Below are 26,745 nucleotides of genomic sequence, written 5' to 3'. Positions count from 1 at the left end.
AAAGATCAAAAGCATTGTTTGAACTACTACCATATGCATTACCTGCCAATCTTGCTTGATAAGATTGCAGAAGAAGCTACAGAATGGGGGAGTTTCCAAAAGATCCCATGTGGTCGGTACAGGGATCAACTGTTAAATGAAACACTGGCATAGGTTCAATCACCTCACACAACTACACATGTCTTATACACACATCACAGCTCACCTACGGGCCCCCAGAACAAGATCCTTTTAACTGGGCTTCTGCCACAGTACACTACTCTTAAACACAAAATAGTTTTAAAGAAATTCCATTGTATAGGGCCGGGGGTTTAGCTCAGTGGTTCTGCCACCTGCCTCCCAAGTACAAGGTCCAGAGTTTGATCCCTGGTACCAAAAAAAAAAAATTCTATTGTATAAAAACCTATTATATCCAGGTATGGTAGTGCACATCTATAATCCTTGCATTCGAGAGGTTGAGGCGGGAGGATTGCTGTGAGTTTGAGGCCAGCCTGGGCTATACAGTGAGTTCAAGGCCAGGCTGGACTACATAGTGAGACCGTCTCAACCCCTCCCAGGAAGAAAAAAAAAACTATATAAACTGGGTGTGCTATTGCACACCTGTAATCCTAGCACTCTGGGAGACTGAGGAAAGAGGATCAGAAGTTCAAGCCCAGCCTGGGCAATTTAAGGAGACCATGTCTCAAAACTAAAAAAAAAAAAAAATTAAAAAGGGGGGGCTAGGGATGAAGTTCAGTCTGAGAACCCTGGGTTCAACTCCCTGTACCACACCCACACACAAATATAGCTATGTGTATATAGAACAATGTATGTCTATGTCATATATTTCTTAATATTTTCATTCAGCTTTCCATGTCTTGTACATATATGCATCAGTGCTTTCCATCTTACATTGTAAAACTCTGGAGCAGGACTGGAGATTTAGCTCAGTGGTTCTGGCGCCTGCCTCACAAGCTCAAGGTCCCGAGTTTGATTCCCAGCACCAAAAAAAAAAAAAGGGGGTAAAACTCTGGAGCATAGATGAACATAACATCCACAGTGTTCTTCTGTTTTTGTTTTTGAGACAAGGTCTCACTATGTAGTTCAGGCTGATTTTCAACTCACTATGTAGCCCAGGCTGGCCTTGAATTCACAGTGATCCTCCTGCCTCAGCCTCCAGGGTGCTAGAATTATAGGTGTGCACCACCATGCCCAGGCCCACAGCGTTCTTTACGGAGCACTTTAAAATAGTACACGCAGGGCCAGGGATTTAGCTCAGTGGTTCCGCTGCCTGCCTTGCAAGTGGAAGGACCTGAGTTTGGTCCCTGGTACCAAAAAAAAAAAAAATAGTACATGCAATTGGACACTTATACATATTTTCTGTTTTCTGATATGATGATGATAATAGAATCATGATCTAATGGGTAAGATACTAGCTTGGTGGGGTTTTTTTGTTTTGTTCTTTGGGGTTTTTGTTTGTTTTTGTTTTGGGGACAGGGTCTTGCTATGTAGTTGAGGTCAGCCTGGAACTCACTATGTAGGCCAGGCTGGCCTCAAACTCACAGCGACCCTCCTGCCTCAGCCTCCTGAGTGCTAGGATTACAGGTGCACAGCACCACCATGCCTGGCTGAGAGGCTGAGATACTGCTAACCAAGGGAAGAGGAGGATAATTAAGAGCCACCTATAACCAGTCTTTCTGGGACACCGTCTGCCTTTGGCAAAAGGCCTGCTGAATACCATCCCCACACCTATGTGACTTTAGTACCATCATAGTCTGCCTTCGCAACCGCAATGAAGAAAACTCAACCCCAGCAGAACCTGAGACGGCCACCCTGAACTTCTGCCCCAGCCCCTCCTGATGTGTGAGCCTTCCAGACATCCCTCAGATCTATTGTCTAACCTCTTTGTTAGAGTTGAGGAAACCAGGTCCTGTGGTTGACTGAGTTTGACCCCTAGGCTGAGACCGGTGCTAGTCCAAAGCCTCATTTCTAGTGTTGCCATGGAAACGGGCCCCTTCCTCTCCCCACAGCACACTCTGGCTCTCTGCCTCCCTGTGGCACTTATTCCTGAGTGCACCAGAAGCCCAGACATCTCTCCGCGCTCTTTTCTAGACCCGCATCTGCCTTTGGCCGGTGTTGGAGAAGTCAGAACACTGTCCCACGGGGTGGTGTTCTACTAGTACTCTTCCTAACTCCCTCTGTTACAAAAAGGATTTTCAGGAGGGAAAAAAGAGAGATTTTTCAGGGCCACGTCCAAAGTGGTGAGCAAATAGACCCGGATGCTGGGCTACAACTTGTGTTCCACCATCCAGCCCAGGATTGCCTTGAGCCACTTCACCTGCACACACTGTCCAGTCAGAACGTGGGGAGCCTAGCTGAATCACGTACCTCGCTCCCTCCTACCCTGTGTCACCCCAAAATGCAAGGCCAACAGATGGGGCCTGCCGGAGCCGGGCCTGCTGGAGCCTAGGCCTGAGGACAGGCACACGCAGAATGACTCGGCGTCTTAGGGAGAAGAGGCTGGGACAGGGCGGGGGGGAAACCCGTGCTGCCGGACGGCACTCAGAGCACATTCGGCGCTGGCCGCTGGCCTCCTCGGCTCTCTCCCGTGCTCTGGCTTCTGCTGTGGAACTGCCCCCTCTTCCTGGCTCCGACACTGGCCCTCTGTTGCGAGGATTCCCAGGCTCAGCAGTGACGGCCTCCTAGGCGCCTCATCTCGCCAGTCACCTCGCCAGCCCGGCTTTTTCCTCAAGTCCCCTGGCTGCAGTCTGCGCTCGCTGTGCTCGCAGGGATGGAGAGGAGCCAGCGCTGTCTTCGGGTGACAACTCCAGGGACTCGGAGGGCCAGAAGGTCATTCCGTCCCCTCCGGGACTGGGACTGCGCAGCCTCCCAGAGCACAGGAGAGCCTGGGACAAGGGCAGGGACACCGAGGCTGGCACGGGACCTCGGTGGCCTCATGACAGAGGAAAAGAGTAGCGCCGGACGGGCGCACAGGCGCGGAGGAGATCGACAGGGACAAGATTGGTCCCCGCCCGCGACCGCGCCGCTGGAGGACGCGGCCTGAGAGGAGCCGCGGCTGTGGCTCCAACGGGCGCCCCCGGAAGCTGCGGCCTATGCGGCCCCGCCCCTTGGGGCCCCGGCCCCACCCCCTGACGGGCAGCGGCCAATGAGAGCCCCCCACCCCGGCCTTTAAGAGCCCCGCGCGCTCTACCCGCTGCGGATGCCGCCAGCCTAGCTCTCGGCCGCGGTTTCTATGGAGACCGAAGCCGGGCCCTCGCGGCCTCGCGGCGTTGCCATGGAGACGGCGCCGGGGATGGGGCTCGGAAGCCCGGGCTCTCCGACGGCTCAGAACCCCGCGGAGCCGCGGTGCGAGACTCTAGCCGAAGTGGCAGCGGCCCGCTGGGACCCGAGGAAGCATTCTTTGCTCATCGCGATCGGCGACATCGGGACCGAGAGCCAGCTGAGGGCTGTGCAGGCCCACCTAGAGCAAGGTGAGCCGCCGACTGGCTGCACCGCAGCACCTACGTCTCCAGCCTCTCCGCCATCTGCATGCACCTCCCGGCGTGCACGTCTGCATCCTCCATCGGGTGCCACTTGTGTCTTCCCTGCCACGTGTCCGCCTTCAACCTGCCTCCCCATTCTTCCCGCACCCCGTGGCGTTCCGCAGGCTCCTGGGGCAAGGGAGCGCCGTGCAGCACGTGGGGCCGCTCTGGTACTCCCCTCTCCCGCAGGGTCTCCGCACTGCCCTTCTCCAGATGTCCTGAAAGTCCTCACCATCCCGTGGAGAGTCCCTGTCCCTACCTTAGGGTTTCTTCTTCGGAGTCCCTGATACCGGCACAGGGTGCTTTTTGAATGCACAGAACAAATCTCAAATCTCTGAATGCTGGCAGCCAGCTGAGGAGAGTGACCTTCGTGGCTCCAGCCCTTCAGTCCTCATCTCCTGACCCTGTGCCTGTGCCGCAGTGCTGCGGAGCCGCCTGCGGGTGGAAGCAAGCCGTGGAGGGGTAGAGGCCAGGATCGGGACAGAGAGGAGAATCTGGAATCTTAACCGTAGGAACCAGCTGAAGGCAGCCCCCAGTATCTGGAAATAGGCCCTGGGGTGTCACTTGGACCCCAACTGGGAGATCTTGCAAGAAAATTGCCACTGACAAACTCATTAATGACAAGTTTACTCTCAACTCTGTCCTTTCCAGCTCAGGCAGGAGAAGAAAAGGCGCAGGGTAGGAGGTAGATGAAGTCTTAGACACCTTTCTTAAAGACATCAATGATGCTGGTCATGGCAGCTGTTCTTATCTCCTCCTCCTTCCCCCTTCTGTGAGCTTGAAAGTGCTCCCTACAATCCTGGCCTCCCGACTTTATCTAGAGTCCTCTTTGTTTCTTTTTCTCTCACAGGGATTCTCTCCTGGAACATTGACTTATCATCTTTTGACTTGAACCAGCAGCTGAGACTCTTCATCACTCGGCACCTAGCTCACTTCTCAGAGGTCAAAGGTTAGGACTAGCGGCATTTATCTCAGTCCTCTGGGTGAGGGCTGGTCCTAAAAGAGCTCAGGTCTGTGGCAGAACTGGCCTTGTGGGAGGTTTGAGTGGGGTAAAGGGAGGGACAACTCCCTGATGGGAAGGTCTCCGAGCTGTGCTGCACAGTCATGCCTCCATACTCAGCACACTTTGCACACACATGGTGTGATGGTGGAGGACACCTGGAGAACACAATTTCCCCAGGAAGAGGGCTGGTTTTGGACAGCTGTTGGCATGCACTAAGGAAATGAGGTCCTGCTTTTGACTGGTCAGTCACCTCCCTGCTGTACTCTTTGTTTGTGTTCCTCTTTCCGCATACCCCAGCCTCCCTGCTTCCATTTCTAGAGACTCCAGACCATCCCATGCACCTTCCTAGTCCTTTGCTTAGCATAGCCCACCTGCAAGATTCAGGGTTCCTGTTTCCTCCTTTGGCTTAGCCGACAGATCTCTAGAGCAAAGCAGAATCCTGGTACCAAGCTGGGTGCAGTGGCACATGCCTGCAGTCCCAGCTACTCTGGGAGGCCAAGGCAGAAGGATCACAAGTTTGGGACCACCCTTGGCAACTTAGCAAGACCCTATCTCAAAAAAAAGGTGGGGGCCCGGAGTATAGCTTAATGACAAAGTGCTTGCCTAGCATGTTAGAGGTCCTGGGTTCCATCCCCAGAAAGGACAGAGTTTCCTGGATTCAATGCTGCAAGAACCAGTTGCACTGAGGTTTGGCTCTGAGATGGAAGCTCATGGAATGCAGTTTCCCATTCTGCTGGGTGGGAGAAACTGGTCAGAAATTTGAGAAAAGATTTTAGGATCTGTCATTCCATGACATGTCTGTGGGGAGCTGCAGAATGTCCTATATCCCATGATAAAAGTGCCAGGCATCTGGTCATGTTATGGGTAAATGTTGATGTGCCAATCCATGCAGCTTTATTGAATATAAAATCCAGGTGGCGCAAGAGCCACTGCCACCAAATAACTGAATTCATACGAATAATTCTCAATTATCAAGTGTGGTAGATACTTCCTATTCCTCCTGCCAGATTATTGGTAATTTCTTGATCACTGACTGCTCTAAAGAGCTTCTGGAAAGTTGGAAAGAACAAGGCTAATATGACTAAGTTTCATTGCACTGGGAATACAGACAGCAATTTTTAAAATGTGAGGGTGGCATCTTTACAGCACAACTGGCTTTCTGCAGTTAGCCACTCTTTTGAGACTGCTTTCTTCTTAGAATTACTAATGTCATGGTTTCTTTCATTATCCCTGATGCCTGAAAATCGACAGTTTTACCACTTAGTATTCTTAACACTTTAGTGCAAGATTGGGGAAGGGGATGACACAGGATTAAATTAATGACTCAATTGAAATTCGAAGACTATTTGCTGATATTGATAATTTATGGTGAATTCTCTAACTTCGTCCAATTGGCCGCAGAGATTTGAGAGTAGGGTCTTTTCTGGACTGATGTAAGAAGTGAAGAGAATTTAAAACAAAGTACAGGGCCATTCTTTAGATTAAGATGAAGGGGTGCTGGGAAGAGGCTGGCTGGGAGATGCATAATTACTCTCAAGCTCTCCTCAGAAACAGGCACGGCTATAAAAGCAGCTGCTAGACCTTTTCTTTCTTTTTTTGGTACCGGGGAGCGAACTCGGGTCCTTGCGCTTGCACAGCAGGCGGCGAAACCACTGAGCTACATCCCCGGTCCTGCTAGACCTTTTCAATCAAAGTATTTTGCTATGATGTCTTTAAAGGTCTTAGGACCATACACCTAAGATCAGGACTTACTTCAGTATACTGAATTTTTTTTAGGTGTGGACATTTTCGCGGTGGCCCATCTTTGTCCCTTGGAGAGTAGTGGAGAATTTCCTGGAAAAAACCACACAGCTGAAGACTGCCAGAGCCCCACCCCTGCTGGCTCCTCGTTCAGCTGTCCCCACAAACAACAGTCAGCCCAGAGCAGCTGCAGACGCTGCCCCTCCCTCCAGGCTCCCTCCAGGGGGGAGGCCCGGGGAGCCTGGAGGCTGGGACTGGTTCAAGGAGGTGGCTAGTTCTCCACGACCTGACCCTTTCTCCTGCCCTGAAAGCTGGACCACCATCCCTGTCCTCAAGCCCTGGGCCAAAATGAGGAGAAAGGGAACAAAAATGTATCCGACAAGGACAGGAAGTGTGCAGTTGGCCCTAGCACCGCCCTCCACTTTCACCCACCCATCCTTGGGAAAGAAGGGACCCTCTGATCCCACCGCGGTCGCTGGCCCAGCTCCTCCTAGTGGTCGAGTCTGGTAAAGCTTTCCACGGTGGCTTTCGCACTAGGTTAACCCCACCAGTGATGTAGGGACTTCCTTGGCCAATCCTAGGGAAAAGTCTGGCATTTCCTAGCTAGAATTCTGATACAGACTGAGAAAGAATTGGGGACAACAGAAAGCTGAGTCTGGGGCCTGGCAGTGGCTCAGTGGTTTGGCGCCCGCTTTAGCAGGCATGAAGATCTGGGTTCAATCCCCAGGATGGCGAAAAGAAAAAAGGAAAACTGAGTTTCAATAAAACTCATACTTCTACTATCAAGCACCTATAGAAAAGGGAAGATTGCTATTTTAAGACTCCAAAAACACAGGCTGAGGCACCATTTGAAGCCTTCAGACTGTTAAGAGTGTTGTGGTGAGGAAAGGACTGTTCTGTTACTTCCACCACCACGGAGCCATCCCGAATTAAACAGCTCCCTGGCTCCTGAGTCTGAGGTTTCGCACGGCTGCCCGAAATAGAAAAGCAGGCGCATGAATAGAACTTCGAGTCTCCATTTCAGATCTAGCTGAGAGCTCGGGGGCTCAGAATTGGATTTAGAATTCCCCAGATCACCAACTGAACTCTGAAGTCTTCCACAAAAGGGACACTTTCCGTCTTCCGTACCTTTCAAGTTCAGGATCCTAAGAATGAGGGAGCACTTTTTCATCTTTTATGCCACTCAATCCTCACCACATTACTGAAGGATGATACTAACATTGTAGGGGACAGGGGAAGGGGACGGTACCAGAACCTCTGCAGTGAGTCCTGGTCTCCTGCGAGCCACGGCAGCCCACGGCGAATGACAGGAAAGGTAGACAAATGAGACTGAGAAGAAGCTGAGCTTTGGGTCTGATCAGTGCTCTCTGGGCAGCAAAGACAAAAGCCCCCGAGCTTGCAGCACCTTTTATTCAGTACTCGGGGAAACAGGTGTAACAAGTGAAAATGCAAAGTTCAGTACTTTACTTTGGGATAAACAAGGTGTAAAAAGACTAGGGGGCAGTGGAAATCTAATGAGGAACTATGCAGATGAAGATTTGGTTCCTCCCTGGCGTCTCCCTCAGGTGTGGTCTTGTCCTGGAGATGACAGCATCCGGGGATCACTGAGGTCTCAGTTGTGACCAGAGGCCAAAATGCAATTATGTCTGGAATGTCGTAGCTGCCCTGTAGGCAGGAGAACTAGGCCTACTCAGATGATTTTTCCCTAGAATTATGTAGCATTGCTCCCAACATAACATCATACTCATCTTACAGTTCAGGAAGCTCTGAGAGGGGGAGTGGCTGGTTTAGCTGCATGACTGGTAAAATGATGTGGTCAGGTCTCAACTCCAGGCTTTTTTTTTTTGAGACAGGGTCTCACTATGTAGCCCAGGCTGGCCTCAAACTCATGTTGATTCTCCTGCCTCAGCCTCCCAAGTTCTGGGATTACAGGTGTGTGCCACCCACCTGGCAGTCCAGGGCTTTTGACTTCACTTTGTGCTGAGCTCAAGCCTCTCTCTCGCCTTTGGGGTCTCACCCTTCCATCTCAGCAGAACCTAGGCACACAGCAGGTTGACTGGTCATTGTGAGTGGATTGACAGGATGAAGGCTGAAGGAGAGTACCACTGTGAGTGGGAACCAGGCCGAGATGTGGCCCTTGAGGGTAGCAGCTGAGAATAGAGGTGGGCTCTGCACTGAGCTGAAGCCTTTTGTTCTCAAACCAAATGTCTATTCGTCTTTCCCTCCTAAGACTCCAGAAAGCCCTAGAAAGCAGAGAGGAGATGGAGGGCTTGAGATGGGAGGAAATAGGAAATATGAGGTTGCAGAAGGGAGGTGTTTCCCTTTTGCGATGCTCAGAAAATCGGCCTGCTTTGCACTGTGTCTCTGCAGATGGCCTCTCCTAACCAAATGCGGCTGTTGCCATGTTACTGTTTTGCATCCCCGGATCTGAGCAAAGATCCCCCCCCCACCCTGTGCTGGTGACTCAGCTCCTCCTGTCCTCGGCTGCAGTCAAGGGAGGATGGGAGATGCTAGAACAGAGACCATTTTGGCTTCTCTGACCTTCAAAGGGAGCTCTTGGCAGCCGGAGCAAGGGTGGGGCCGGTGCCGGGTGTGAGTGGGTAGAAGTCACTGCGCCAGGTCCTAGGAGCTGGCCAGGGTGGGGAGGTCAGTGGGAAGAGGCAGCAGGGGCACGCCCACTGGGAGTGAGCTCCCCTGGGAGGAGTGCTGGAGCTGTCCAGGTCCTGCGATGCTTCACTGTCTGTGACAGAGGTAGATACCAAGTCCACATGGTGAGACAGAGACAGCAGACACTTAGAAAGTTACCTCCAGGCAAGGAGAGAACCCCTACAATTACTCCAAGATTACTATTTAATCTAAAGGGTACTTTAAGCTACATCTAATAATTCACTCCCAGTAAGAAAACCTTTCTTCAGTCTGGAGTCCTGGTGATTCCTCTAAGTCCTTGTTAACTCCTTCATTGAAAGGCAGGAAGTTCCCTACCCTTTAGACACTACTTTCTCGCACCCAGCCTAAGAATTTTGGTTGCTGTGCTGCATTGGGAGAGGCCTGCATGGGGCTCCCGGGCCCCTATGTGCTACCTTGTGGTCAGACTGTGTCTATTCACAATTCCAAATGGCACTCACCCCAACTTCTGCCTGGCTTTGTTCCTAGGGCCCTGGTTCAGAAGAAGGCTCAGTTTGCAATCACCCAGCCCCCACCCCAATCCTCCCTTTGCCCCCTCCCCTTTTGTCTGCTGCCCCTGCCGGGACTGAAGGTCACTCCCTGGGTCCCTCTGAGCAGGAGGCAGCAGATGGTTTCCAAGAGAAGAGGGAGGGCCCAAACAGAGCTCTTCCGTCCCGACTCTGAGCCCTAGTGCAGGGTTTTGGGCTTTGCACTGATGTTAAAGAATGTTTCTTAACTAAGCAGGGCTGGGAGACGGGCACTGTGGGCCACAGGAGGTCAACCTAGCTCTTTGACCTGCCAGACGCCCCTGAGCCCCCCGCGCCCAGCGGGTGCCCTAAGCGCTGACATTGTGAAGGCAGAGAAACGGTTAAGTCTCCAGTGCTCCGTCACGTCACGGACCAGCCCCTCACCCCGCCCTGGCACCGCCCTCCCACCGAGCCCCCCCACCCCACCTCAAGTGCCGCAGACTCTCCCGGAGCTGCCGGGAGGCCGGCGGCCGCCTCCCTGAGAGGCTCCCTCGCGCAGCCCAGGGTGAGGACTGAGGAGGGGCCGGCTGGCAGGGTGAGGGTGCTGTGGCCGGAGGTGGGACGGGGACCGGGGGGAGCCAGTACCTGGTGATCCGGGGCGCCTGGAGCTGACCCCACAGGGTGGGCAGCTGGGGGATGGAGAGAAAACACGCGTGTGCCCGGCCAGGGAGCCCGGCCCAGGGGCAGCCGGCGGGTGACAGGCCGCCCTCCAGCCCTCCAGCTGGTCGTGGGCGGGCCGTGGCGGGCCAGCACCCTGCCGACGCCAGCCCTGCCCGGTGCTAGTGGAGGGGTTGCGGGCGGGGTTTGGGGGCTCTGTTTCTGTGGCGAGGAAGGGGTGGTTCACGGGAGGGTCCCTGAGTGCCAGCTCCGGACTGCTCAGCGCTCCGGTGTGGGGTGACCCGGCAGCGAGTTTTTGCCAAGTTCGGGAAGGTGGGGAACACCGTGGAGGGAGGGAGGGAGGGAGGGAGAGGCCATCCGGGCCTGGCACGTGCCGCTGCCTCTCCGGTCCCCGCGGCTGGCTGGAGACTGGGGCTCCAAGGCCGCCTCCAGCCCCACTGAGGCCGCTGTGGAGACAGCACTCGCCGCCCGCAGCTGCCCCGCATTCCCAGGCCAGCTGCCCCACCGCCACCTCATCGCCGCTGCTCTTCCCAAGCTGGGGCTCCGGGTCCGAAGAGCCCCTCTCTCCTTCCTCGCTGCTCCCCCCCAGGCAGAGGCCGCCGAGAAAATGACTTGTCATGCCGGGGTGGGGGTGGGGGTGGGGTGGGGGTGGGGTGGGGGCGGAGCTGAGCGCAGCGCGCACTCACGCACTCCCGCACTCCCGCACCCCCACACTCCACTGCGGCACACTGCAGCTGCCCGCCCGCCCGCCCGGGCGCCCCTCCCTTCCGCCTCACTGCGGCGACACCTGCCCTCCTGCCTGCTGGGCCCCGGCTCCCCGGTCCCCCTGCCACCGGCCCTCGCCCCATTCCCGTCGAGGAGAGTGCCCCGGCCCCGAGAGACAGCCCTCTCCGAAGAAACAGGGAAGACAAGTCCGGGCTCAGGAGAGAGAAACGGGGCTCTCCCCAGGCCTGAGAAAGAGGGGTGTAAGATAGAAACCATGTATTGCAAGTCAGAATTGCTCCCCAGGGGTGGAGTTAGGAGCACAGGTGGGGTCTTAGGTCAGGACAGAAACTGGGATCTGAGAAGTCTTGAGTGGGAAGCTTGGGGGGTGGGTAGAAAGCAAATCAGTTTGTACCATAGGTATTTCTTTCTGCCCCACCTAGCTCAAAATTGTCACCTTGTTTGTGTGTGGGGAGCCCTTACCCTTTTAAAACAGAACTAGTGGCCTGGCAGCTCACTTGACTTGCCCAAACCCTAGCCCTGCTTGGCTCTGAGGTGGCTGTCACCCTCTAGTTGACCTCGAAGTTTCCTTCAATTCCCAAGTCTGTAGAAGAGAACCTCTGGGCTCCTCTTGGGGCCAGCACACCCTGTGTGGGATTTGTTTCTGACACCATCCACACTCCACTTCCCCCATAGCTGCATCTGCAGCCCCGCATGCAGCCCTGCACTGCCAGATTTGCTCCATCCTGGCCCTGCGGCTCTTCCTCTGAATAAAGCCCCTGGACCCCAGTCCCTCTTGTCTGAGCCCCAGAAAGAAGAGCTGGGCCACAGGAGTGGGCCGGGGAGCAGATTGAGAACTCACCCACTGCTCTCCTCCGGGTGATCCATCTGTTGGGCCCTCTGCTTGGAAGGTTAGCTCTGAAGTGGCTGCCGCTGGGGAAGGGTTGGGGAAGCTGGGACAGCAGCACCCTTCCTCAGCATCTCTGCTCTGCCAGTTTCTTGGCTGAGTCTGGAGAAGAGCAGTCCATAGGGAAACAGGGGACGTCTTCCTTTTCTCCACCCTGGGAGCACCCTGAGTGTTTCCTTCTCCTTCCTTCCTGAATGTTTCTTGTTTTTGAAGCCCTCACTCCCCACCTCCAGGGCAGAAGGCCCACAAGAGGGAAGAAATGATAAGAAGAGAAACTGTTTATAGACACGGGTTATGGGATGGTGAACCAGGTCTCTAAAGCCTCAGGCACAAAGGTGAAGGGGGGGGGGGAGGGCTGTGAGCATTTCGGGCAGGAGGAGTGTGCATGTGAGTGAGTGCTGGCTTGGCCACTGAGGAGCCAGAGAGCAGAGCCACGAGTGAGAGCCCTGTGTCCACCCTGAGTTGGAGAACCCTGAGGGGCTGAGATAACATAGGCTTCTCAGAGTCTTTTGGAGCAGGCATTCTGGCCTTTAGTGGGGGTTTGGAAAGGCATATGGCGAGTCTGTGGACACTTCCCCGAAGTTCCCGTCTCATTATTCCTAGGCACTCTGCTGGCCAAAAGTCCAGGGCAAAGGCAAACTAGTGAGGAGAAGGCTCAGCAAGGCTCAAGTCCTAGAGCCTCTCCGGCCAAGCCCTCCAACCCCAGGCAGCACCAGGAGCTCAGTGTTCCAGAGAGACAAAAGCTTCTTGTCCACAGGGCGTCTGAGGCAGAGTTCCTGGAAGGGGGGGGCGGGGCATGGGCAGCAGAGGGTGTGGTGGATGCAGGGAGGGAGAAGACAGCTCGCGTGGGAAAGAGGAGAGGGAAACCGGAAAGGAAAAGGCTGGAGGACCCAGGTCTCAGACCTTACTTGGCAGTGTCTGAGGTGGCAGGGTCTGAAGAGAACCAGGCCTCTGTCCTCCCTAAATCCCATTTTCTGATCATGCCCTCTTTCCCTTCCTGCCCTATACCTGCTGCTCCATTGTAGCCAATCCCTTCTCTCTTCAGTACAAGTTCCTACATCTCTCTCTCAGGCCAGAGGACCCTCTGCCACCAGAGTGACACCCTAGAGACCATCATCCTGGTAAACCCCAGTGCAGAAAGCATCAGCTCTGAGGTAAGGCCAGGGCCCGTGCCTGGCTGCATGTGTTGTGCTCAGCCCTTGTCAGTGCTGCCACCAAAAAGACTTTGCTGGACCGGGAATTTAGATCAACGGTTCCACCTCCTGCCTTGCAAGTCGATCCCCGGTACCAAAAAAATCAAAACAAAAAGCCTTTGCCATCCAGACTGGCTCTGGGGGCGCTATGCTACGGGGACCAGCTGGGAGCATGTCCTCACAGTAAGGAATGTCAGTGCCTCTCCCTGGGTTCCCCACATCTGTGACCACTTCCTTCCTCCCTCTCCAGGTTCACCATCTCCTTAGCAGCCCGTCGGCTCACAAACTACTCATCTTAAGTGGGCAAAGTCTAGAGCCTGGGGGAGACCTCATCCTGCAGACCGGCACCTATTCCTACCGAGACTTCGCCCAGGTCCTTCACAAGCCAGAGGTGAACTCCACCAACACCTGAGGGTCTGGGAGGGAGGGGCTGGGGCAGGACAAGAGCTCTGGGAGGACCCATGGGAGGAAAAGCCTCCTGCCACTCGGTCTGGGGCCTGATGGGTAGGGAGAAGGTCACTATGGAGAGAGGGGACACCAGGGGCTGAGTCTGAGTCAGGCCCACATAGCCCAGTGACCTGATCAGCTTCTATCTTCCATTCCTCTAGATTGCCCAGTTGTTCAGCAACAGAGACCCTGGGATCCAGGCTCTGCTCACTGTGTCCTGTGTAGGGGAGGGTGATTGGAGCTGCTTGGGCTCGTCCAGTTCCCAAGAGACCCTGCATCTCCAGCTGAACCCTGAGCCCGTGCTACCCACCATGGATGGCGTGGCTGAGTTCTCCGAGTACGTCTCTGAGACTGTGGATGTGCCATCTCCTTTTGACCTGCTCGAACCCCCCACCTCAGGGGGCTTCCTCAAGCTCTCCAAGCCTTGCTGCTACATCTTCCCAGGTGGCCGTGGGGACTCTGCCCTCTTTGCTGTCAATGGGTTCAACATCCTGGTGGATGGGGGTTCTGATCGAAAGTCCTGCTTCTGGAAGCTGGTGCGGCATCTGGACCGCATTGACTCAGTGCTGCTCACACACATTGGGGCAGACAATCTGCCAGGCATCAATGGACTCCTGCAGCGCAAAGTGGCAGAGCTGGAGGAGGAGCAGTCCCAGGGCTCCAGCAGCTACAGCGATTGGGTGAAGAACCTCATCTCCCCTGAACTCGGAGTGGTCTTCTTCAATGTGCCTGATAAGCTGCGGCTGCCTGATGCCTCCCGGAAAGCCAAGCGCAGCATCGAGGAGGCCTGCCTCACTCTGCAGCACCTAAACCGCCTGGGCATCCAGCCTGAGCCTCTCTACCGCGTGGTCAGCAACACCATTGAGCCACTGACCCTTTTCCACAAAATGGGTGTGGGCCGGCTGGACATGTATGTCCTCAACCCTGTCAAGGACAGCAAGGAGATGCAGTTCCTTATGCAGAAGTGGGCAGGCAATAGTAAAGCCAAAACTGGCATTGTGCTGGCCAACGGGAGGGAGGCTGAGATCTCGGTGCCCTACCTGACCTCTATCACTGCCCTGGTGGTCTGGCTGCCAGCCAACCCCACTGAGAAGATTGTGCGTGTGCTTTTTCCAGGAAATGCTCCCCAGAATAAGATCTTGGAGGGCCTGGAAAAGCTCCGGCACTTGGACTTCCTGCGATACCCTGTGGCCACACAGAAAGACCTGGCTGCAGGGGCAGTGCCTGCCAACTTGAAACCCAGCAAAATCAAACAGCGGACTGACAGCAAGGAGAGCCTCAAAGCTGCTACCAAGACGGCAGTGAACAAGCTGGCCAAGCGAGAGGAAGTGGCAGAAGAGGGAGCCAAGGAGGCCCGCTCAGAGCTGGCCAAGGAGTTAGCCAAGGCAGAGAAAAAAGCAAAAGAGCCACCTGAGAAGCCCCCAGAGAAGCCCGCCAAGCCTGAGAGGGTGAGGACAGAATCAAGCGAGGCACTGAAGGCAGAGAAACGAAAGCTGATCAAAGACAAGGTAGGGAAGAAGCATCTGAAAGAAAAGATATCAAAGCTAGAAGAGAAAAAAGACAAGGAGAAAAAAGAGATCAAGAAGGAGAGGAAGGAGCTCAAAAAGGATGAAGGAAGGAAGGAGGAGAAGAAGGATGCCAAGAAGGAGGAGAAGAGGAAAGACACCAAACCTGAGGTCAAGAAAATTTCCAAACCAGACCTGAAGCCCTTTACCCCTGAGGTACGTAAGACCCTCTACAAAGCAAAGGCCCCTGGAAGGATCAAGGTCGACAAGAACCGTGCTGCCCGGGGCGAGAAGGAGATGTCTTCTGAGCCTCGGACACCCCCAGTCCAGAAGGGCGCTGTGCCACCTGCCCCTGTCAGTGGACACAGGGAGCCGGCCCTCTCTTCGCCAGAAGACCTCACACAGGATTTTGAGGAGATGAAGCGTGAGGAGAGGGAACGAAGGGACCCAGGACTAGGAGGAAAACCACTCCCTCTCAGTACTTCAGAGGAGGGACCCCCAAGCATAGCTACGCCGGGAGCGCAACCCTCTGTCCCAGGGCTGAGACAGGAAGAGCAGGTGATAAAGGGGAAAGAGGTTGTCCCTGACATAGCTGAGGAACAAGGCAGCAAGGAGAGAGGCCCGGACAGCAGGGCTGAAATGGAGGAGGAAGAAGAGACCTGGGAGGAGAAAAAGCAGAAGGAAGCAGAGAGGCTCCCGGACAGAGCAGAAGGCAGGGAGGAAAGTGAACCTGAGGTAAAGGAGGATGTGGTGGAGAAGGCTGAGTTCGAAGCAGTGGAGGAGGTGCACCCTGGAGACGAGGAGGAGGAGGAGGAGGAGGAGACGAAGGCTGAGGGTCTTTATCAAAAACACAGGCAGGAAGCCTTGAAGGTCACCCCAAAGGGCAGGGAAGCTCTCGGGGGCCGGGAACCGGGACTCCATAGCAAGGCCCCGGAGAAGGAGACCTCGTTGTTTCTGAGCAGCCTGGCCACTCCTGCCGGGGCCACTGAGCATGTCTCCTACATACAGGATGAGACGATCCCTGGCTGCTCAGAGACCGAGCAGACCATCTCAGATGAGGAGATCCACGATGAGCCAGAGGAACGCCCTGCTGCACCCAGGCTCCCAGCCAGTACGCGTGACCTTCCTGGGCCTGAAGGTCCTGGCCCCTTTGATGCCGGCCAGCCTGCAGACGGTGCCGTTCCCGCCCCCTCGAGCAAAGGCTTTGGGGCACCGGAGACAGAACTCACCTACCCCCCCCACATAGTGGCCGCCCCTCTGGCTGAAGAGGAACATGTGTCCTCCGCCACGTCAATAACGGAATGTGACAAGCTCTCTTCCTTCGCCACGTCAGTGGCCGAGGACCAGTCTGTGGCATCACTCACAGCTCCCCAGACAGAGGGGACAGGCAAGAGCTCCCTGCTGCTCGACACGGTCACAAGCATCCCCTCCTCCCGAACCGAGGCCACTCAGGGCTTGGACTACGTGCCGTCAGCAGGAACCATCTCGCCCACCTCCTCACTGGAAGAAGACAAGGGCTTCAGATCACCTCCGTGTGAGGACTTCTCTGTGACCGGAGAGCCGGAGAGGAGAGGAGAGGTCGTGGGGAGAGGCTCCACTCAGGAGAGAGCCGTGGAAGGGGAGAAGGAGGAGAGGGCAAAGGCGAAGGCATCTGAGGAGCTCCACGGTCAGTGTGGAGCAGCAGTGTTTGGCGCCCCTGGGCAGGCCACACACCCAGGGGAAGCCGGCCTTGGAGAGGCAGAGGAACGCTGCCTCAGCCCGGATGACAGCACAGTGAAGATGGCCTCCCCTCCACCGTCCGGCCCCCCCAGTGCCACCCACACACCCTTTCACCAGTCCCCAGTGGAAGAAAATTCTGAGCCCCAAGATTTTCAAGAAGAATCTTGGCAAGATGCTAAGCGTACACCAGGTGTGAGAGAGGAATATGCTGCCAAGGAGACAGTCAAGTCAGGGCCTGAAGAGGGCTCGCTAGAGAAGGACCGGAAGGAGGCTCCTCCCAGGAGACCCCAGGCTCAGGGAGCACCTGTCGGCGTTGCTGGAGGACACACAGGCTGCACCATTCAGCTGTTGCCAGAACAAGACAAAGCCATAGTCTTTCAGACAACAGGGGCAGGAGAGACTATGGAAGTAGGAATTGAGTTCCCAGGCCCAATTCTGGGAGCAGAAGCCCTCTCCAGGGAATTGAGGACATCACTCCAAGAACCTGGCGAATCTCAGAAAGATGAGGTGCTCCACATTCCTGACCAAAGCCTCCCCCCCAAAGATGCAGAGTCCCTCTCTGTCCTCAGTGTGGTTTCCCCAGACACTGCCAAACAAGAGGCAACTCCCCAGTCACCCTGTGGCCTGACAGAGCAGCACATACATACAGACCTGTGGCCAGAGGTATCTCCAGAAGATACCCAGTCTCTTTCTGTCTCAGAAGACAGTCCCAGCAAGGAGACCTCTCTGGATATCTCTTCAAAGCAGCTCTCTCCAGAAAGCCTTGGTACCCTCCAGTTTGGGGAACTAAGCCTTGGAAGGGAAGAAAAAGGGGCTCTGATGCAGGTGGAGGATGTCTCTTGCCACCTAACTCCTGTGTCCATTCCAATGCCCTGTGCAGCCATGGTGTCACCTCCTGTAGACAGGGCCACTGGATACTCTGTACAGGCAGATATCACAGATGAGAGCCCTGATAGGAAGCTACCTGCCAGCTCCTCTCACTTGACCCCGCCTGGAGATGGGAAGCATTCACCTGGGCTGGTCACAAGCCCTGGTGAGCACATTCTGGCACCCAGCAGCTCCCTCACTGAGAGTCTGGAGTCTTTGCCAAGCACTGCCATGGAAGACATTGCCAAGGACTGGGAAGGTAGAGTTCCAGGGTTGAAAGACAGAACCCCTGAGCAAGAGGACAAGGAACCTGAGCCAAAGGAAGAAGTCCTACAGCAGAAAGACAAAACTCTGCAGCAGAAGTGCATTGTAGAGGAGAGGGATGCAGCCATGCATTGTAAAGATGAGGGTCTGGAGGAAAAGAATAAGGTTGTGGGGTTGGAGGATGTGGCTTTAGAACAAAAACGAAGAAACTTAAACCAAAAGGATACAGCCCTAGAGCAGAAGGAGAAGGCCTTGGAATCACAAGACAAAGAAAAAAAAGACAAAGTCTTGGAACTGAGGGAGGTGATCTCAGAAGAGAAAGTCAAGGCCACAGCCCTAGAACTAAAGGACATTGCCCTGGAGCAGAAGGACAAGACCTTGGGGGGAAAAGACACAGAATTAGAACAAAAGGACAATGTCCTACAGCAAAAGGATAGGACCCCAGAAGAAAAGGACAAGGACACAGCTCTGGGACAGAAGGACCAAGGCCTGGAGCCAAAGGACAAAGAACAAAAGCAGGGAGCTTCAGAACAGAAAGACAAGGTCTGGGAACAGAAGGACCAGCTCCCAGAGGAGAAAGGCAAGGCTTTAGAGCCAAAAGTTCAAGACTTCGAATATAAAGACAAGGCCCCAGAGGACAAGGCCCCCGAACCAAAAGGCAAAGCTCTAGAACAGGCAGATGAAAGCCCTGAACATAAAGACAAGGCCCACGAACAGAAGGATGAGGTCTTCAAAAAGAAAGATCAGGCCTTAGAACAAAAATCTTGGGCCTTAGGAAAGAAGGGTGAAGCTCTAGAACAAAATAATAAGGCTGTTGAACAGAAAGATAAAGCTCTAGAAGAAAAGTACAAAACTTGGGGCCAAGAGAGCTTTGAGAAGGAGGATACAATCATGAAACTACAGGAGACCGTCATAGGCAAAAAATCTCCAGAAAGGGTCATGGCTGTGGCACAGAAGGAGGAGGCTCTGCCGGAGAAGAGCAGAGCTCTGGGGTTGGAAGACAGCCCCGTGAAGGAGGGTAAGCACCGAGAGCAGGAAGAGACGGACTGGAAGGAGAGGGATGTGGGTCAGGAGTGGCAAACGCCTCCAATCCGAGGGGAACCCACTGGAGAACAGAAGGAGCCCACCCCCACCTGGGAGGAGACGTCCCTGGAGCAGGAGGTCCGATCCTGGAGAGGCAGAGAGGATGGGGCTCTGGAACAAGACCCATACTGGACGGGGCTGAGCTGTGAGAGAAAGGTCTGGTTCCCTCAAGAGCTGGACGGCCAGGGGGCCCACAAAGGATACCCCGAGGAGCGGGAGAGCACCTTCCTCTGTGAGGGACTGGAGGGGTCCGAAGCACCCCCACGGCGGCACACACCCCGGAGCCCGTGGGCTTCCGACTTCGAGGGTTTGCAGGAGCCCTCAGCACAGAAGGGACTGGAAGTGGAACGGTGGCTCTCTGAGTCACCCGTCGGGCTGCCCCCAGAGGACGAGGACAAGCTGACCCGCTCTCCCTTCGAGATCATCTCCCCTCCAGCTTCCCCACCTGGGATGGCGGGACAGAGGGGTCCTCCTACCCCTGGACAAGAAAGCCCTAGTCCCAAGACGAAGCCCATGCCGCCCGCCAGGAACGAACCTGCTGCTCCCTCCTGGCTGGCTGACATCCCACCATGGGTGCCTAAGGACAGACCCTTGCCCCCAGCACCCCTCTCCCCAGCTCCAGCTCCCCCCATGCCTGCACCCTTCTCCTGGGGCACTGCAGAGTATGACAGTGTGGTGGCCGCAGTGCAGGAGGGCGCTGCTGAGTTGGAAGGTGGGCCATACTCCCCCCTGGGGAAGGACTACCGCAAGGCTGAAGGGGAAGGGGAAGGAGGAGGTGGGGCTGGGACTTCTGACAGCAGCCCCTGCAGCTCCAAGGTCCCTGAGGCCAGTGAGAGCCATGACACTCGGGACACAGAGCAGACTGAGATGGAGCAGAGAGAGCCCACACCCTACCCCGAGGAGAGGAGCTTCCAGTACGCAGACATCTATGAGCAGATGCTGCTGACCGGCCTTGGCCCTGCGTGCCCCACGAGGGAGCCTCCACTGGGGGCGGCTGGGGACTGGCCCCCACGCCTCTCGGGCAAGGAGGAGGCCAAGGGCCGAAATGGGCCTGCGGAGAGGCAGTGGTCCTCTCCTGTCTCACCCGAGAGCCTCCATCCTGACGCTCCAGCCTTTAGCTATGCAGCTCTGGCAGGACCCAGGGTGCCCCCCAGGCAGGAGCCTGAGCTAGGGCCGAGTGTGGAGGACAGCCTCACCCCACCTGCCGTGCCCCCCCGCGCTCCCATTCCCTTGAGCCAAGGCCCGAGTCTCCCCCCTAGTGGTCCAGATCGGAGGACTCCCGCCCCCACAGAGTCAGGCCGGCGTCCCTGGGCTGACAGCACAAGCGGCTCGGAGCTGGAGAAGGGGGCTAAGGAGAAGCCGGAGAAAGAGGCTCAGTCTCCAAGCCCCGCTTCCCCCGTCCCTGGGGGCGCCCCTAGGCTGTGGCCTGAAACTCAGGCGCACACAAGCCCTTCCTTGGACTTGCACCTGGGTCCTGCCCGACCAAGCCTTGACTTCCCGGCTTCGGCCTTTGGCTTCTCCTCACTGCCTCCTGCTCCCCCTCAGCTTCCCTCCCCAGCCGAGCCCCGCTCAGCACCCTGTGGCTCCCTTGCCTTCTCTGGGGACCAAGCTCTGACTCTGCCTCCAGGACCCCCAGCCAGAGCCCGGCACAATGAGTATTTGGAGGTGACCAAGGCCCCCAGCCTGGACTCCTCCCTGCCCCAGCCCCCGTCACCCAGCTCCCCGGGGGATGCCCTCCTCTCCAGCCTGCCACGACCTGCCTCCCCGGCCCTGTCCGAGGGCTCCTCCTCTGAGGCCACCACCCCAGGGATGTCAAGTGTGGCTGAGCGCTTCCCCCCAGGCCTGGGGGCTGAAGAACCCACGTCTGGAGAGCTGCACCCAGGCCTGGAACCCTCGGCCCCGAGCCTCTGGGACCTCACTCCTCTGAGCCCAGTACCCCTAGCTTCCCGGGACTCAGCCCCAGCTCGAAGCCTTCCTGGAGACATGGATGGTGGCACCCTACCCTGTCACCTGGAACGCTCAAGGGACACCACCAAGAAGCCAAGCCCCTTCCAGGGCCTTTCTGGGGATCGTGCAGCCAATGGCCCAACTGAAACCGGCCCCACTCCCCCTGGCCCTGCCACAGCCAAGACCGAGGAGGAGGAGGCTGGAGCCTGCCCTGCTTGGGAGCAAGGGGCCTGGCCTGAGGGAGCTGAGAAAAGCGCCCAGCCTGACACGCTCCTCTCCCCTGAACAGCTGTTGCATCCCGAAGGGGGCTCGGGGCGTCCACCCTGTAGTAGTGTGTCTCCTGAGGCTGGGCCTGGGCCTCAGGGATGTGCCGCTGAGCCCTGGCCCCACTGTGGGGAGCTCTCTCCACCCTTCCTGAACCCACCTCTGCCACCATGCACAGATGACAGTGACCTTTCCACTGAAGATGCTCGGCTGGTAGGAAGAGGGGCCCGCCGCCGCACTGGGGGCCCAGGGTCTACGGGGGGCCCATTCCCTGTGGCTGATGAGACACCCCCTACGTCGGCCAGTGACTCAGGCTCCTCACAGTCAGATTCTGATGTCCCGCCAGAGACGGAGGAGTGTCCATCCATCACAGCAGAGGCAGCCCTTGACTCCGACGAAGATGGGGACTTCTTGCCCGTGGACAAGGCTGGGGGGCTCAGTGGGACTCACCATCCCAAGCCTGGGCACGACCCACCCCCCAGCCCTCAGCTGGACCCTCCCCCAGCCCCTCCCCGCCCCGATGTGTGCATGGCTGACCCTGAGGGACTCAGCTCAGAGTCTGGGAGGGCAGAGAGGCTACGGGAGAAGGAGAAGGTGCAGGGGCGAGTGGGCCGCCGGGCCCTGGGCCGAGCCAAGCCAGCATCCCCTGTGCGGCGCCTGGATCTTCGGGGAAAACGCTCCCCGACCCCTGGTAAAGGGCCTGTAGATCGAGCATCCCGGGCCCCACCCCGACCACGCAGCACCGCAAGCCAGGCCACCCCAGCAGAGGAAAAGGATGGACACAGCCCAGTGTCTAAAGGCCTCATCAATGGACTCAAGGCCGGACCCAGTGAGTATATCATGGAGCACAGGACAATGTGGGTTGGGCCTGGGTGTGGACTGGCCCAAAGGCTCCAGCAGTGGGAGAGAGGGGGAAGGTGCCAATGCGTTCTGGTTTTCCTCTACAATGTCTCCTGGCTTGTCTCCACAGTGGCCTTGGGGTCCAAGGGTGGCTCTGGCCCCCCTGTATATGTGGATCTCGCCTATATCCCCAATCATTGCAGTGGTAAGACTGCTGACCTTGACTTCTTCCGTCGTGTGCGTGCATCCTACTACGTGGTCAGTGGGAATGACCCTACCAATGGCGAGCCAAGCCGAGCAGTGCTGGATGCCCTGCTGGAGGGCAAGGCCCAGTGGGGGGAGAATCTTCAGGTGAGTAGCACCAGAGTGTTCTGGCCAGAGCTCGCTCAGACGCACAGTGGGACTGTTCCTAAACAGGGCCCCTTCTCCCTCCGCTTCCCACCACGCTCTCACCTCTGACATGCCTTATCTCCTTCCCAGGTGACTCTGATCCCTACTCATGACACGGAGGTGACGCGTCAGTGGTACCAGCAGACTCATGAGCAGCAGCAGCAGCTGAATGTCTTGGTCCTGGCTAGCAGCAGCACTGTGGTCATGCAGGATGAATCCTTCCCAGCCTGCAAGATCGAGTTCTGAAAGAACCACCCTCCCTGAGGATCCAGTCCCCCAGCTCCTTTAGAGAATGGCTGCAGCTGTGTCCTCTGGGGTTGAGGGAGATGGAGCTAGGACTGGGAGATGTCTTGTTGCAGGGACTTGGGCTGGGCTAAATGGGAGGTACTGTCCTCCTCATCCATTCCTGAGAGGGGTCTCAAAACCAAAAGTAATAAGGGAGAGCACAAGGAGACGGTCCTAATTGAAGCTAGGAGGTCATCTGATGCCTGAGGACCCCAAGTGATGCCCTGCGCAGCACTCTCAGATGCTGGTATTGGATGGGGCATGAGGATGGGTCTCAGAGAGCAGCCTCCTCTTGTGGAAGGAGACTGTATCCCCAACCCCAGGGGCCTCCTTATCTCCATTTGATATCCCAGGAAGGATTCCCGATAGTCATTTGTGACCTGGAGGTGGGATACTATCAGTGAGGTACCCAGAGCTGCACTCTTCCCTCCACCTTCCATCTCCTTAGCCACTGCTGCTACGCTGTCCTCTGCTTCCCTAAGTATCTGAATGTCTCAATCCAAAACTTGAAGCTCTTTAGACCAACAAACTGGTGAGAGGAGAAAGGAACCTATGTCCCAACCCTGCTTCACACTGCACATCCTAGGGCTGTGCCCAGACCGGGGCTCCTGGGCAGCACAAAAGGGCAAGGAGAGTCCCAGCCCCAATCCCAGGATTCTTCCAAGCTCCCTGACCCTTTGAAGTTTTCACCCTACCCCATTCCCATGGTCCCAACCCCTTGTCATTCCCCGCTTGGCTTCTCTGCATGTGGTCATCTACTGTGGCCTGGTGTGTAATGGGTTAAAAATAAGCCACCGCCTAACATCCCAACATCTGACACCCCAGCCGTGTGTGACTCCCCCAACCTTCCACTGTGCCATCCTGCAGCTGAAGTGGGAATGATGGCTGCCTCTCCTGGGAGGTAGAGGCTCGCTCAGAGGACTTGGGGAAAATGAGAGGGAGGAAGAGGGGGACGAAGCTGAGCTGAAGCTTAATGCGTACAGTGTGATATGAAAGAGGCTGAAGGCTCTGCCCCGGGAGAGGACTTGCCCCCAGCCAGCCAGGGAGCAGCCTGACAGTCGGCTGCGGGACTGAGAAGCCTAGGGGTCAGTAGTGGCCAGGCTCGCCTTCTCTGCTGAGGAACTGGGCCACCAAACCGAGCCCACCTTTTGTCCCTCCTAGCTCCCCCTCCCTGTGCTGCAGTGCTCTGCTTCTCCCTACACTTCCCTGCTGCTGTTCCCAGCTGCTGTGACAGAGCTGCTGAGTCTAACAATAAACCGAGTTCATTGCGGACGGTGTGGTTCTGCTTGGGCTTTTTTGGACTCCACATGTTACTTAGGTGCCAGACCCTGACTTCCACCTCTCTGCTTCAACCAATATTGTCATTTATCTTGCAAGATTATTTTGACTCCTGGAAGCAATTCCATGACCTGGGGGAGCCATAGAGTCAGGGTGGGTGAAGATACAGATGGGGAGACAGAAGCATTCCTGAAAATGGGTGGGAATGCCTGAGGACTGGGGCCAGGAGCTTACAGGGTGAGGAGTCTCCTGAGAGGACGCTCTGCGCTCCACAGGTGCCACAGTGCCGAGGACCAAACAGCCAGGGTCTGATACCAGGTACAGGGGAATACCAAAGAGAGAAGGGGGTGAGGGGCCCGAAGAGGCTCTCAGCCTAGTGAGGCTGGGAACACTGCCCCACTGTGTGGATACTGCAGATATTTTCCCCAAAGCAAAGGCTCTTTCACGTTTACTGTTCCCATGGAGTAAAAAGATCTGAGGCTCTCGGGAGTCGCAGGCACAGGCATGTCAGAGGCGGACAGGTTACAAGTGTGCACCTAGCGGGAGGGGACAGTCTAGTCCTCCCAGCATCCTGGCTCTCCCAGGATGAAGATGTCAGTGGGGCGGAGAGAGCCTGTGGCCTCTTGATGCTGACTCCTGATTTAAAATGAGAAATGAGGAAGGGATTCCGAAGACCTGGTGAGAAACCAGGTGCCTGCTGGTGCTTCACAGGGCTTAAATCTCTGTCCACCCCAATTACCCTGCACTCTACTCATTAAAGACATTTGGAATGGTGGACTGACTGTGATAGGGATCTTCTGGGATGCCAGATCTCTATAGTTTTACAGCCCATTTCTGCTCAACTATGATGGGTTCTGACTGATTCAGATTCAGTCACAGATATGATGGATTCACAGTCACGTTCATTCTTAAATTCAGAAAAACATCATCACTACCACCACCATTCTGATTACTTCATATTTATTAAGCACTCAAAATGTTCCGGCCCCCGACTCTAATGACTGCATTATCCCTTCTACCCACCCCCACTCCATCCCCAGATCTTTGGGAAAAGCTTCATAATCACATCTGGTCTTAAAAACACATGATATAAAACAAACTTTGTGGGGACTCTGGAGTGTTTGGTCTTTGGCCAGTCTGTGCTTTGTCCCTGGCAAATTAGAGAAATATTTATGTTCTCATCTTTACAATATTGATCTCTGCTAATCTCTTAAAATAGAACCTGATTCTGTCTACGATAGCATCTTGTAGGCCAAAAAAGCTCCACAGCAAAGGGGGCCCAGTTTCAGGGCATGGCCAGGAGCTGCTCAGCAAACTAATACCTACTTTTCCCTAAAACAATTGTGTAGAGGAGCAGAACTGGGCACAGGGGGCACCCGGAGATGATATGGAAACACCCGTAAGGTCAGTCTGAGAGTAGTGGCTCTGACAGACATTTGTTTGGGAAGGGAACTGTCTTCCAGACGTTTCAGATGGCCATCCTGGCTGACCCTGGCACACATGATCTAGAGGGTACCTTTAAAAGTGGTGGATGTTTTCCCACAGAATGGCTCTGGCGTCCCTTCTCACACTTGCTGGCCCTCATTGGTATCTTTAGCAGGTAAGCGCCATTTCCTGTAACAATCTGGAATTTCCTGCAGTGCTCAGAGTAGGTTAGGTAAGGACAGATGAGTTACCCCAAGAAAATCCTGCTGCAATCTAATGGCTAAGGAAGGAGCCGAAGGCCGTTCTGAACATGGAACTGACCTTCCCCCAGCGGAGCACTGACACGAGTGTGTGCTTCATATCGAGGCCAGCTCCCTCAGACATCTCTGTGGCGGGCCGCTCCTCTCTCTGGCTGGTGAGAGTCAACAGGAAAGGCTGCTGGCACACGGCTGGTGCAGGGAGACACCATTAGTGAGAAGATGGTTGATCGCAGGTTGCTGGTGAAAGGGGTGAGTGCTGGCCATGGGCTAGAGACTGGCTTTGAGGGTCTGGGTCACTCAGCAGACACTGGGCTTGGGGAACATCCTCTCTAGGCAGCTGATTGGTCACCTCAGGGACCACGCAAGCCTGCTCATTAACCTCCTCAGGGACTTCCTGGGCCTGCAAATCTATCACTGCAGGGAGCTCCTGGGATGGTTTATCAACCTCAGAGATGTCCTGAGATGACAGACTGACCACAGAAGCCTCTTGGGCCAATCTACCAACCGCTACAAAGAACTCCTGGTATGGCTGGCTGGGCTCTTTAGGAGTCTCTTGGTTTGGTCTGTGAACTTCCACAAGGGTTTCCTGGACTGGGCCCCCAAGCCCCTCAGGGAACCCATGGACCAGCCTGTCAGCCTCCACAGGGACCCCCTGGTTTGGCTGGCTGACCTCCTCAGGCTTCTCCTGGAAAACCTGCCAAGTTTCCTCTGAGACTTTCTGGTACGGTTGGCTGGCCTTCTGGCATGGCTGGCATGTGTGGTTAACAGAGTCATGGCTCTTCTGGTATGGCTGGCTGACCTCAGCAATCTCCTGGCCTCCTGGCTTGTTGGTTTCCACAGATGACTCCTGCAGGGACTGGTTTGGTTCAAAAAGCTCTTGCTGCCCTCCTATGGGGAGCTCTTGTGTACTATGTCCAGGGGGCCCCTGGAGCAGCTCAAGTCCTTGACTCTTTTCAGTCACATGTGCATGAAGGAAGGGTTGGTCACTGAAGCCAAAATGGGAATTGCCATCCACAGTGGTAGGAGAGGAAGGACCAGCACTGGACACAGTACTGGAAGGGCCACTGCTATCTGTAAAGCAAAGTCAGGAGACCAAGTCAGGAAAACTGGAAGAGCCAGCTTTACCCTATGCATGGGGTTCAAATGCTAGAATAGATGGTCTGTGATGCTCATGTTCTGGGGAGAGAAGATCTGATTCTTCCTATGTTTGGTAGACACCTTAGATTGTCCAGCTCAGAAAATGTCACCCTGGCCTACTATAGGAATAGCACTAAGGTCCATCTAAGACTTCAAGAG

At 55.7% G+C, this 26,745-nt stretch overlaps 3 protein-coding genes across 38 annotated transcripts in view; 1 reads left to right on the top strand and 2 right to left on the bottom strand.

Annotated features, from left to right (window-relative positions):
• The window catches only part of Tp53bp1 (tumor protein p53 binding protein 1), a 94,850-nt gene extending 90,930 nt beyond the window's left edge, over positions 1-3,920 (bottom strand). The window contains exon 1 of one of the 2 annotated variants that reach the window (XM_087207319.1): positions 3,781-3,920. The gene's annotated coding sequence lies outside the window, so the exon portion shown is untranslated. The remainder of the gene's footprint in view (positions 1-3,780) is intronic. The other variant, XM_021241685.2, reaches the window with a different exon arrangement.
• Positions 1,474-23,758, top strand: Map1a (microtubule associated protein 1A). 5 transcript variants are annotated; one of them, XM_004861689.4, is made up of 7 exons: positions 1,474-3,470; positions 4,372-4,470; positions 12,754-12,836; positions 13,126-13,266; positions 13,484-21,800; positions 21,942-22,162; positions 22,292-23,758. In XM_004861689.4, exons 1-7 carry the CDS (start codon positions 3,233-3,235, stop codon positions 22,445-22,447), a joined length of 9,255 nt encoding a protein of 3,084 aa, XP_004861746.2. In that variant the 5' UTR covers positions 1,474-3,232; the 3' UTR covers positions 22,448-23,758. The 5 variants fall into 5 exon arrangements, with proteins under 5 accessions (XP_004861746.2, XP_087063433.1, XP_004861748.2 ...); XM_087207307.1 differs by lacking the exon at positions 4,372-4,470 and having other exon boundaries at positions 3,203-3,470; XM_004861691.4 differs by lacking the exons at positions 1,474-3,470; positions 4,372-4,470 and adding an exon at positions 9,894-9,960.
• Positions 23,759-24,707: 949 nt separating this feature from the next.
• Positions 24,708-26,745, bottom strand: part of Ppip5k1 (diphosphoinositol pentakisphosphate kinase 1) — a 47,469-nt gene continuing 45,431 nt past the window's right edge. For 29 of the 31 annotated variants that reach the window (XM_021241693.2, XM_087207326.1, XM_087207336.1 and 26 more), the window contains one exon: positions 24,708-26,520. In XM_021241693.2, the coding sequence (XP_021097352.2) occupies positions 25,658-26,520 (863 nt within the window). In that variant the 3' untranslated portion in view covers positions 24,708-25,657. The remainder of the gene's footprint in view (positions 26,521-26,745) is intronic. The other 2 variants (XR_015449737.1, XR_002388321.2) reach the window with 2 other exon arrangements.

The sequence above is a fragment of the Heterocephalus glaber genome, unplaced genomic scaffold, assembly GCF_053883595.1.
Source record: "Heterocephalus glaber isolate CG9 unplaced genomic scaffold, H.glaber_assembly_v1.0 deba00000809, whole genome shotgun sequence".
Lineage (NCBI taxonomy): Eukaryota > Metazoa > Chordata > Mammalia > Rodentia > Bathyergidae > Heterocephalus > Heterocephalus glaber.
The sequence above is the reverse complement of the archived record's forward strand: the minus strand, read 5'-3'. Positions and strand labels throughout refer to the sequence as shown.

What these genes read in the sequence shown, in the direction of transcription:
- Map1a (XM_004861689.4), top strand. Translation starts at nt 3,233, where the DNA reads ATGGAGACCGAAGCCGGGCCCTCGCGGCCTCGCGGCGTTGCCATGGAG. An exon ending in CAGAAAGCATCAGCTCTGAG is followed by an intron (nt 12,837 to 13,125) that starts GTAAGGCCAGGG and finishes CTCCCTCTCCAG; the next exon opens with GTTCACCATCTCCTTAGCAG. An exon ending in TGGACTCAAGGCCGGACCCA is followed by an intron (nt 21,801 to 21,941) that starts GTGAGTATATCA and finishes TTGTCTCCACAG; the next exon opens with TGGCCTTGGGGTCCAAGGGT.